The sequence below is a fragment of the Acipenser ruthenus genome, chromosome 3, assembly GCF_902713425.1.
Source record: "Acipenser ruthenus chromosome 3, fAciRut3.2 maternal haplotype, whole genome shotgun sequence".
NCBI classification, from domain to species: domain Eukaryota; kingdom Metazoa; phylum Chordata; class Actinopteri; order Acipenseriformes; family Acipenseridae; genus Acipenser; species Acipenser ruthenus.
The window spans coordinates 18,800,838-18,813,825 of record NC_081191.1 but is presented as its reverse complement, the minus strand read 5'-3'; the positions used below and the strand labels follow the sequence as shown (position 1 = coordinate 18,813,825).

Here is a 12,988-nt window from a genome sequence, read left to right as displayed (position 1 = left end):
GAGCCCCCCATACCGCTGCAGGAGGCAGCCGACGAAAACTTGGAATCCTTTTCGCTCATTCCCTGCCTGGAACATCCTCTTCACAATTTCTATATTTATTCAAATTGCTGTTATTTATACAAACAGCTTGATCCAAATCTGATTTTACAGAACTTGTGGCAAAATATTTTCGTAGCATACCGTCTGTTTTTCTGCACCAACGTTTTGTGAGAATTTGATAACTGTGACGCTACAGTCAGAACATACATCCTTCGACTGTTTGAACAAATGCCACATTTCAGAACACTGTTTGTGGTGCCAGATTATGAATGTTTAAGTTTTTTCTTTAGATTTTTCCAGTCCTTCAATCCATTTTCAGTGAAAGCGGGGTCTTTAACTTCTGAAAAAGTTTCTGCAAGGAAAGCAGAAAACCGCATCTGCCTGCTTTACTGTACTCTAAATATGAAAACGTATTTTAATATTCTGATGAAAATGTATGGTTTTGCTTACCAAAGACAGTTTTCGGATACACAGGTAATAGTGCAGCTTGTTAACCTTACTGTTTTTCTAATTTGCTTAAATAGGCATAACATGTTTTAAACTACAAGCTACTGCTTTGTAAACTTCATTTATTTGGCCGCCTTATGTCAAATATATATGGAGCATCCCTGGGTCTGTTTTGTGCTATAAATTATTACAGTACAAGTTCTCAAAGACGCAGGAGAATTAATCTGGTTTACAGCTTTTATTTGTGTCTGTCAGTCTGACTGTTTTTCAAACTCAACACAATGCATGAAATGCATGTATTCAGACTCACTTGTAACAAGAGTAATAAAAAAAAATGCAAGTCATATATATATATATATATATGTGTGTGTATCTTACTGTACATCGTTGGGTTTAATAAATGCAGGGGGAAAAGTGGAATAGCCTCCCCAAACGAAAGACTCACGCGCTGCCTATGATGGAGTGCTAAATGAGCCTAAATTACAGTATGCCAATTTCATTTCTGAATGCTGACTGGCCTGCTTTGATAACTTGTTTCAGAGCCAATTTACCTCGAAGATCAAATGAGCATATAGAAATCTTATTTTTATCCTGACTCATTGAATAGTCTAAGACAGACCCTACTGGATGGGATATCCTAATCAAACACAAACTGTAAACAGGTAGCATCCTTTTGTAAGGTTCAGCGACTCTTCCTTGGAAAAGCACTGCTTATGTATTACATTGGTAATACATAAGCAATAAGGCACGACAGGGTGTGTAATAAACTAAAATCACCATGCCCTGTGTGCGTTGTAAGCCCAAGACTTTAACCGCCCAAGAATGCAGAGGAAACTCAAAGCGACCAAATATATATGTAAAAAACAATGCATCTGCAATTGACAGACAAGCCTACAACTTTTAATACACTGCAGTTGGTATCAGACAGCTGAGCAAAAATATTAATAATGCGTCCCCACTTAAAAATGTGTATTTCAATTTTCCACATATATATTATTAATAGAGAGGACAATGCGAGCACAGGTAAATGTACAGTACACTACAGTTCTCCAGCGCCATTCATTAAGATAAGAAACTGATTTTTTGTCTCTATTTATTTATTTTTACGTAGCTTACCCACATTATTCTGCGTATTTATTTATTTGTTTACGTATTTATTTATTTGTTTTGTTTCCGTTGCCATAAAAACGATCTGTTGACTGACAGGTTTGCAAGTTGTACAGATATGAAATCATTGCCAACTATTAGTACAGCTTTGTGGAATTCTGATTTTTCTTGACGTTCTTTCAGTTTTGTAACTACTGAGCCCCACATCCCAACAAGTATGGTGCAAGCTTGACCACAAAGTTGATAAATTACACAACACATTTTCTTCTAATCTGCTAATACCTTAGCGAATATGGTGTTTTTTTTGTTTGTTTTTTGTAACTTTACTAGATTGCTGCATTTAAATGTCAGGTGCATGCATTAAAAAAGCAGCATCACTTATTTGCTAATTTACACAAAACATAAATACCTGAAAATTTAAAAGATTTGTCTGTGCATTGCCAGAGGCTCTCTTGGCAGACATTTCTGAGTTTCTTTGTAGCCAACAGAAGATCAGCTTTTCCCACAGTGATCAATCGGAAGTGATAGGGGTGGGACGTAAACACTTTAAATGTTTGTGCAGGTGCTAGACTTCTGCAATTCAGTTTTCACAAACTTGCATCGCTCTACAAACATACCCGGAGTGTCTTTATAGCAAAAGAACGAACATAGGAAAAATAAATAAATAAAAACTACTTGTCCGATGGGCAAAGTATAATGGCAAAACTTGTCCCTCACACAAATCTTGTGCGGGATGTCGGGCGATACGAATTGCACACCTGTTACTAATGTATTTTTTTCAAGCATAGTACAGGTCAGACAGGCTTTCCGGGGATGGAGTAAATTAAATCTGAGTTTCTTTGATTCATTATAATTCTTGGTTTGTTTATTAAATTATGAAGTGAAATATTCCTGCCAGTTTTCATCATGGCAAAGCACAAATGAGTCTGCTATAAATCATGCAGACCTTCTTTGCCACGTCAGGCCATATTTAGTTGCACATCAAACCAAACCTCTCACAAGACCTGCGGCAGTGTCAGGTGGCAGTTTTTAATATATATTTTTATTTTTTTAAATTGTCCTTTGTGATCCGGGGGTACTAGTGACAGGAGATATCCATACCAGATTTATGGTACCGCTTCACAGTGGCAACAAAGACGTTGTTTGCATTTTGAAGTACTCGTCACTTGAACTCACTTTGCGGTTTATGGTTACACAGTTTAAAAAAAAAAACAAAAAAAAAGGCTCTTGGGGTCACACAGTTTGAGAATGAATACTCCCGTTCTTCTGAGCTACAGACAGTGGCATAAAACTCCCGTAGCAAATAATTTAGATCAGGCAAAGGAATTGCTTTCAAATCATTATTTAACGTTTCTTGTTTTAGCCAGTCAAATAGGCCACCCGATGCTCAGGCAGTGGTCCTTTGTGTGTTTTTTTCTTCCTTTTCTTTTTCTATGTCCAGAAGCTGTACTTAAGTAAGTTCAAGATGCCAAGTAGCAATACATGTTTTTTTTTTTGTTGGTTTTTTTAACAAACTCAAATGAAGATGGCCCAAAAGCACTGCTAACATCAGCCATCTAGTTTTTCTACATCCCCAGTTCTGAAATCTCCCAGCTGCTTTACAACACATTAAATTCTGAACATTTTAGATCTGGGCTTTTGAGACTGAGCAAAGACATGCAGTGGCCATTGCATTTTGCACACATATCCCATGCAGTTATAAGCCCTTTAATCATCTTCTATTACACTACTTTTGTTCAGAGGATTCCATTCTTTTCAGAAGCTGCAATATCTTGATATACAGAGAAATAAGAATCCTTTTAGTTAACATAGCCCTGTCTGCAGGTCATTTTTGGCTCACGTGCAAAGCTAAGCAATGACAAAAATATTATGGAAATTGGTCCACGAGAGACTCCTGGATAGTTGTTTTTTTTTGGTTTTAAATATGACAGAAAGGATCTGTGTCTGCATGGTTTCTCTTTGTACTGTGATAAAAGCCACTCCATGACAAAGGGTAGTCTACAGCTGAGATTGATGCAATATTACTGAATAATATTTGGTGTGGTTCCCTTACTGTACCACATGTAGTTCTTTTCAAGAAGTTGAAATACATGGGAAATGTTGCTGTCTAAATCAAAATAGATGGTTGCCTACTAGAGTGGTCTTTAAACAGATTATAAATAAAGGATGTCAGTAAATGTAAATATGATATACCTATGTAGCATTGGACAAATCAATTCAGTCCAGCTCAAGTGGACCAAAGCTTTGGGAGGTGTTTCCTCCATTTGTGGTTCAATACATGACAGCATGACAGCACTTAGTACTGTACTTACCATCATCTCCAAGCTTTGATGCATGTTCCTGAATTAATTCTTCACCCACTTCCACAATTTGTTCACTGTTGCGATAATTTTCATCTCTCCATTTTCTAAGTTTATCACGCATTTCTGCCAAGAAAAAAACAAAAAGTCATCTTACATATATTAATATGAAATTAACCAAAATATAATTTTGCACTTGCTTTACTTCAATTCTATTCTAGGTCATGAGGGTCGGCAATGCGATTTCACACTGCTTTTGAAGAATACACAACGCACGTATCAATGCCCCTGAAGCAGCGTGTTCAGGATGCTTCCATCCAAGCTCCTCTGGATTGAACCGTTGGCTCAAATGTTGATTAAAGCAAATGTATCTTCATCTCTGCTGCAATCTAGCTCATGGTGTGTCTAAATCAACAAAAATCTGGCTAAACAAAACAAATGCTCCTTGTGGAAATTAAACCTGTTTGTTACTTCATCGGCTTACAAACGGCTGTCATGCATTTTGTCTTGTTTGACCCAGGTAATAGTGTGTCAACCTACATCCTGAGGTGGGTCACTGCATCTCGGGTCAACCTGAGTATGACCCAGGTACGTGGTTTCACACTACGCGGGATTGTGACCCGGGTAAGAATGCCAGTGTGAAAGGGGCTTAAGTTTGGGAAAAAAGTCAAATTTCACTTATACTTCTGATATTTTGTTTTGCTGAATATACATATAAAAAGAAATGTCAAGTACTGTAACTAGTGACTAATTATTGCACCATGATTAAGATAGAAGTCAAAACATGTCTCTAGTAGTTTATTTTATGTTTTACCCTAGAATCAATGTTTGAGGTAATTTTAAGTTATGTACTAGAGCTGCACAAACAGATTATTCTGATAAGCTCCCTACAGGTTATTGGTGTTGATTGGGCTAGTCTACAAAAGCAACAACCATTTAAATGTACAGTGTACACCAATCAGATCATTTTTTCAGATATAATAATCTGTTCCTGTTTTTCTTGTGTTAACTAATAGTAAAGAAAATATATTAAACAAAGTTAAATTAACAACCAAAATAACAGCACTGTAATGTGGTTTCCAAATCGTTTTAATAGGTATGTTGGCAAATGTAATAAATCACTGTGTATTATATTTATTATAGAGCTTGGTATTAAAACACAAACTTTGTTTTTGATTTTTTTCTTTGATTTTTATTATTGGAGTCCCCCCCAAAGGTTGTAGGGGTTATTTTACTAATTTGGTTTTTAAAATGTGTTTAATGCCATTTTTGGGTTCCTCATGGAATTTCCAATAATAAATACATTAATTAATTGACCCCTTCTTAAGATGGACTATTGGGTGATCCACCCAACTTTGCACAAAGTTGAAGATGGAATTGTCTATTCTAAATGTAAACAGCTTGGTAAGTAATGTTTTCAAAATCTATTAATGTATTAAAAATGGAGAGAGACCTAAATCTTAGGTGCTGTTAAAATTGGACCTCGTCTTCACCAGGAACTGCTGGCCCTCTCGGCCATTCCTCTCGATATCTCTGATCACTACTTTATCTCCTCTCTGTCGCTCCCATCCCTTCCTGCTCTGCCGACCCCCTCTGTCACCTTCCATCGAAACCTCCGTTCCCTCTCCCCCTCTGTCTTCTCTGCTACTCTCTCGCACCTCACCTCTATCAACTCCTTCTCCCAACTCTGTTGACTTGGCTACCTCCACCCTTTTCTCATCCCTCACCTCCTGCCTCAACTCCCTCTGCCCTCTCACCCTTCGACCTGCCCGCCTCTCCCCGCCCTAGCCCCAGCCCATGCTCTCCTCGGCTCATACCGAATTGCGCTCCGCTGAAAAGAAATGGAAGATAACCAAACTCCCTGCTGCCTTGGATCTCTATCGTTCGTTCATCACTTCCTTCTCTTCTGCACTCACCTCTGCCACTTCTACTCCATCATTCAGACTTCCACTTAACAAGCCCCGCAAACTCTTCACTACCTCACCTCCTTTCCCACCCTCCCACCCCGTCCTCTGCTCATTCATTCACTCACAAGCACCCTCTGCAACCCCTACTATTCTACCCTCCTGCTCACCCATCTCGGACTCTGATCTTTGCTCCCTGCTCCAGAGCCATTAGCCTACCACGTGTGCTCTGGCCCCCCTCCCCACTCACCTTCCAGGCTGCTGCCCCTGCTCTACTCCCTTTAATCTCATCTTTTCTCAACACCTCTCTGCTCTCTGGCCATTTCCCCTAACCCAGCACAAGCCACTGAAACTGCTCTTCTCTCGGTCTCTAATTATTTTCTCTCTGCCCATGCCACCTCCCTCCCCTCTGTCCTAATTCTCCTCTGCAGCCTTTGACACTGTCAACCACTCTATTCTCCCATCCTCCCCCGCTGACCTGGGGCTCTCCAGCACTGCTCTTGCCTGGTTCTCCTACCTCGCTGATCACACGTACCTGGGGTCCAGGCATGGCTCACCCTCTGCCTCTTGCTCTCTTGCAACAGGTGTACCCCAAGGCTCAGTCCTGGGACCCCTCCTGTTTTCTGTCTAACATGTTTATTATAGCTTAAATTCAAATGAAACTAATTGAACTGACCACTGTATGCTTATTCAAAGGCAGTCTTTGTCAAATACTTTGTTAACACACATTTGTATATTAAGTTAAACTGACCCATTGACAACACACTGAAAAGGTAACATAATATGCGGCTAGAAGGGACATATATTTTTGTTGACTCAGCTTAATATAATCAAATAGAGTTGTTGTTGCATATTAAAAACATCTCTCATATATACACATATACTTTGTATTATATTATAGCAAGGATTCTGTGAACTTTGGTCCACCTGACTTTAGAAAAAGGAGGAGTTGGAAAAAGAGAGCGATGAAATCATGTTACAATATTTTTTGGCAAGAAGTTATATTCAATCAGTTTTGAAAAAGGAGTTGAACAGATCCTTCTAGAATGTATCATTAACTTAAAGATAAGAAATGTCAAGGCCGAGTGAAGAGTAGATTTACTTGGGACCTGATGTATTCAATGGAGGGAAAATCCTATAAAAACCAAGGTAAAACCCCAGTCAAGTATCGCTCAACTTGCTAACAAGAAGCTGATGTGATCCATGCTCTGAAGATCTCTGAAAAACTGATTGCTGTTTGGTGGTATTCACAAGTCTCTGCCTTTTGAAGACAGTTCTTATTTTTCAATATATCCTACACTACACTTCCATATACGGGAAGGTAAGCATATATTTGAATTGAATATCTCTTTTATATTGATGCATTGCTATAAGGTATAGAAATTATGTTTTAGTCTTAAGAGAGTGATCTGTATTACTGTATTGAAGTATTAATGCTGTTAAACCTGTAAAGCACTGGATCATCTGGACTGCTTTTTACTTGGGATTTATTTATGGTGGTCTGCGCAACCAACCAATCCAATTTTTAACATAAGCATTTAATAAACCGAAGGGGCACTACTACTGCCCTGATTCGTTAAAACTTCAAATTAATGAGTCTGTGATTTTCTTGATTATTAAAAAGTCATCTGGATACGTTGCAATCCCAGTGCACGAACAATCCACAGGAGTTTGAAACATTAATGTCCTCCTGAACGTCAGCAACCGTGTTATCAATTTCTACCTAGGCTAAATCAAGAGAACAGGTTACTAGTCCGCTACCAAACAGCTGAACATGAAGGAAAAAAAAAAAGACCCTGCCATCAGCTGCACTGTTAATCTATGTTCTTGGGCGTTCACAGCATCGGCATTATCCCTCGACCCCAACAGTCCATGTGGTTCTTTTTTCAATCACAAACATTTTCTTACAGTATAATTATAATACAAATCAACATTTACCTTCCCAGGTCACATCGTACATATCTGAGACGGACGCCATTTTTTTCACGCTTCAACGTGATCTACGCATAGACGTCAAGGGTCAGAGGGATGTATCATGAAAATGTTGAGGATGCGTTGTTAAATTCACCGCTGCATGCACCCATGTAAAGTGGATTCACCGGAGTCGGTGAACTGCAGCAAAACCAAAATGGCCGTTCCCACTGTGGAAGTTTGTCTCGTACGGAGATACTATTATCAATGTGATTGTAGATTCAGAGACGCCATATCTTTTGAAAATTGGTATGGAGTTGTGTATTTTTAATAAATATGTAATAGCGCTAATAAACATATTTGATAAACAATATCATATTTGCCAACTTATCCAGAGTAGCCGACTGAGCTGGCGACGTACAATAATTCGATATTAGAGATGGCACAGTTTTTTTTTTTTTGTTTTTTTTTTATCGTGTATGTTATTTGTCCTTTTACACTTCAAACAAATATGTTACAAAGTTGCGAAAACTGGGCGAGCTGTATTTGAAAGTGTATCCATTAATGTGTTCATATTTATAAATATACATTTTAATAACAACAAGCTAGCTCCTAATTAGTCGGTTAAAGATAACTAAACCTTCGTCCCAATAAGATTTCAGCTCGCACAGGACAACCACAGCCTTGCATGCCGCAGCAGCAACCTTTTTATTATCATCAGCTACGTTGATTCACCAAACTGTTGTTAAATTCCCCGCACCGATGATCACCAAGTGATGTCACTTCCAACTCATCGATGCAGAGTTGAATTTAACAACGCACCCTTACAAAAATACTGTTGACCAATTACTAGTACTAGCAGCTGCTTGGGCTATATGTGAGAATACAGTCACTCTCAAGAGATCAAATTAAGCATATTTTAATTTAGATTTGAAATGAACCCCACAGAACTAAAAGTTGCTGTTGGTACGTCATTTGTTTTACTGCCTGTAGTATATATATCTGTCCAAAGATCCAGCTGCTAACAGAACATGTACAACACAGATCATGGGTAGGTACCTGGAAGCAACACTACATACTTCTGGGGATGTTCTACTAGGAGAATTTGAGAACACATTTGGCACCCTACACACACAGGAGAGAAAATGTACAATTAAAGTAATACAGTTTATGGAAATAATAAATTGTGGAAAATTGTACATTTTGTATTTAATTGTATTTTTTCCCTCCAAAAAGAATGCACTTTAAAGTTAAAAAACAGACACAAGCATTCTTAGCACAATTAAAAAAGTTACTTATGCAATAAGTAAGAACAAGGATTTTAAAGTCTGGGTGTGAATGGTCAAAAACTGTAGGGGTTTTGGGGACAAATAAAAAAAAAAAATGTCACAGAAAAGAGTCTTGAAAAAAAAGTAGGACTTGCACACTGCAAAAAAAATGGCAGTTTAGAAATGTTTAAGATACCACCTGTAAGTAAGTTTTTCAGTTTAAAAAAAAAAGAAATGAAACTCTCTTAAATATGGTTCAATTGACGTTATTCCCTTATTTTAATTTCCTTTTTGTACCACAACAAAACCAAAACAGTAGGAAATACCTTTCTACATTGTATACAGTGTTTTCTTATTGTATGACTTATATTGTAACACTTGAATGTATTTGTATTTGCTTGCGATTGTAAGTCGCCCTGGATAAGGGCGTCTGCTAAGAAATAAATAATAATAATAATAATACCATTATTTGTAATAACTCCTGGCCATATTCCACACTTGTCCTACTATCAGGGAGGGGATTCTAACACCCAGCCCTGCCATATCTAGTACACATTTACATTTGAATAGTCTTTATTTCTAAAACTAAAAAGAAAAAAAAAATACATTTACATGTGCAAGGCCTCAGCCCTGCCACAAACCTCATTCCAGGTCAAAATCAATTAATTATTTAATGATACCTAAGTCATTGTGAACTCCTAATTTGATATTGTAACCCTTACAGCATGGTTTCATGGTGCAGATGGTAACACACACTTTTTATATCAAGGTAATTTGTCTCTCATTTTTAGATACGTGCTTCTCCAGCCAGAGTCACAAACCTATCTGTGTTCTTTTCCATTTTACCAGTCAGTCACTCAGATTTTACCTTCACCTGGAGAGGTGACCCAGTGTTTTTCTTTGTGTCATGAATGGCTATGTTTTTTCACCATGCATCTGTGATGGAAAAATATACACCTTGGTCAATGCTGCTATAGTTACAGACTTCCATGCAATTTGCATAAGCATTAGAGACCTTTATGGATTGTGAACTAACTACCCCTTTAAGCAAATGATAAAACTCTTTTTGCAATAACTGAAAACTTCACTAGTCTTAACATTATGTTCAAAACACATTGCTACTTTATTACGCACTATAGAAGTGCAGTCTGCATATTTACAGCAGCAAAATTCTTGAAAGCTGAAGTCATACTAAAGGATGCATTCAGACGTTTAACTTTGTGCGCTATGACTTTCAGTACCTTTTTTGCACTGTAATGTAAAACACTGTTACACATTGTTTAAAGCCAACAGGATTCAGAAAGAAAGACTATAAAGGCAGACATTGTACTTATTAATGGATGAATAAAGGTGTACATAAGGATTGTAAAACTACGTCATCTCTATTAAGGAAACAAAAAATCACATTATGGACAGTGCAAGTTTTCTGATCTATAGACCTGTAATTCTAAAGCCAACAGATGGTAGTCAGCCGATATGTGGTCAGCTTTGTTGGAAAACCAAATAGTGCAGTAACCACATAAAAATAAGCAAACACTGCCCCTTCAAGCAAGGACTCTCATTCATTGGCAATGGCAGAGCAGGCCCAGGGAAATAGGGTCTTGATGGAAAGTGACAGTTCTTCTCAGCTTTGTACTAGCTGTATTTGAACAAGAGACACATGTTTATCTTGGACACATTTCTTGTGAAAATTACAGTGACGAAAGGAAGCACAAGCAACCAACTGAAATCAATATAGCGCTCTTTGACTGCTGCTGACGTAAATTTCCACATACAGGAATTCCAGTCTACTTTGTTTAATTTATGGTCAAAATAGAGAATTATAAGATGCACAGTATATTCTTGTTAAACATACTGTACTCACATTTAATTACGGGAAATCAAACATCACTCATAATGCAACTAGTTTCAGTAAGATAACATACTTTACTGTGGTCTAAACTGTATTTTAATGGTTTCTACTGATCATCACATTAATCTATCTTCTGTGAAAAATATGTGAATTGATTATTGTTTATTTCTTGTAATAAAAAAGAGAGTAATCATTGATCATAATCAAGATCATTAAAATATGTACCCAATATAGATGTAACATAATTCAGACAGTTGTAGGTATGGTATGATTCCATGGTGATAATACTACAACAGGATAGCTGTGCTGTGGTGGTGTTTTGTTTAAATGTTGTGTTCCTTTGTTTAAACCTTTTGTTTGTTGAAGAAATAAAAGTGCACGAAAGCCCTGAATTGCAGTTTTCAGGGTCTCTGTTTGCTACAGTATTTCTGCTGCTGGCCAGCCTTCACCGTGACGGCACTTTCAGGTGGAACAGAGTGAAATTTAAACCTTGGAAAATTGAATGAGATTAAACAAGCCCCCTTGACTTCTTATTCATCCAAGCTGTTTACTTTTAGGAAGACTGTCATAAAATGAAACCCAATTCCAGTTGTCCTGTTGGTTTCTGCTATTTTGATTTTGTTACTCTGGAACTGGTCCTTTAAAAATACAGAGAAGCCCAGTATTAAATCACATATTCAAAATAGTATAGTACAGTGAGTGACTGTGTATGGGTTTTATAATGACATTCACTACTACTAGTGCTGATATTCCCTCATACAAAGACATTTGCCATCCTATAACCCTGTGGTATTTTTTTACATTCAGCAGAGGCAGTGTTGCAGGGGAACAGGTAAACAGTTACACTACAAGATGTACATAGAGTTTAGACATAATTTAGGGATGCTTTAAACTCCACAGTTTAAATAAGTTACCTGAATGTGATGACTGACATTTTAAATCATACATAGTGAATCTAAACAAGAGGAATAGAGTACTGTAGTTAACCCATAACTACTATCCAGGGTTCCTATGGTCCTGGAGCACTTTTAAACTGCCCACTGCTCTTCTGCTACGTGCAGCCACTCACTCTACTGTATGGAGCGCCATTTGTGCCAAAACTATCCAAATTTGTCAATTTGTTTGGCAATTAGTTTGTCAACCAGACAAACTTCCCAACAGACAAACTTCCAACTGTCAATCTCACACTGTGCCGAAAAAACTGCAGCCTTTCTAGCCAATGGGAGCACACACTAATATTTTAATCAATGAAAATCCAGCCTCACTCAAAACTGCTTCAGCCAATAATATTTAGAAGGGCGTTTCAAAAGATATTCTATGTAACAAGATACTCGCCTCCGCTGATTTTCAATGGAGACTTCCGTCTCACTGCGCGCAAAGCATTGTGGTATATAGAGAGTTAGGCAAAAATAATTCTATGGCGAATTAATGCAAGCGTAAGAAATGTTGCTGGTCTAACAGCTATAATCTGAGGGGCTGAGCTACATATATTCCTAAAGTAACAATAATAAGGAAACGGCATATTTGATCATTGACCCCTTTGTGACTTTGTGTTTAAGTTATACTGTGAATTTATAATATTATAGGATTGGCTATTTGATTGTTCTTTGTAAGGACCGGCATATTTACAATGATCCTCTCGTGGCATTTTAGACAAGAAAAGGTGACTGTCTAGTGCTCTTTCAGGACAAGTGTATAATGTTGAATCTCTCACTTGATTTTCCCCTGGTGACATGTTTTAAATAAAGAAACCACAGTATAAAGGGTAAACATGAGCCCAAACTATTCTACTTCTCTCTGGAACTAAACTATGTGGTTATATGAGTGTGGTTTGGAAAAACCATTGGAGATGGCATGTCACCAGGCTATAGAAATACAGAACATTACAATACTGTCCTGGTCTGTTTAAACTATAATTACCTTTGGCATTACCACGGTAAACAATAATATACAAAGGCCAGTGGTTTTCATGGTTTGTTAAGCAATTTATTTTCAGCTAGGAGAATACTATCACTGTCACTTATCCCAAGCTTTTTATCTGTACTTTTATATTGTATTTGTAATGTTTCTGTCATCTTCAACATTTAAACCTTCAGTGTTCCACAATCATGTTAATGTTTTATATAAGTGTCTGTTTACTACATTCCTTCACAGTTTACT

At 37.5% G+C, this 12,988-nt stretch overlaps 2 protein-coding genes across 2 annotated transcripts in view; one reads left to right on the top strand and one right to left on the bottom strand.

Moving 5' to 3' along the window:
- Nucleotides 1–7,884, bottom strand: part of LOC117394857 (ER membrane protein complex subunit 2-like) — a 58,176-nt gene extending 50,292 nt beyond the window's left edge. Inside the window, exons 1-2 of the mRNA XM_033993513.3 lie at nt 7,736–7,884; nt 3,906–4,019 (exon numbers count right to left, since the gene is read on the bottom strand). Coding sequence (XP_033849404.2) covers nt 3,906–4,019; nt 7,736–7,775 — 154 coding nt within the window. The 5' untranslated portion in view covers nt 7,776–7,884. The remainder of the gene's footprint in view (nt 1–3,905; nt 4,020–7,735) is intronic.
- The window catches only part of LOC117395000 (eukaryotic translation initiation factor 3 subunit E-B), a 66,499-nt gene continuing 60,492 nt past the window's right edge, over nt 6,982–12,988 (top strand). Inside the window, 1 exon segment of the mRNA XM_059012698.1 lies at nt 6,982–7,118. The gene's annotated coding sequence lies outside the window, so the exon portion shown is untranslated.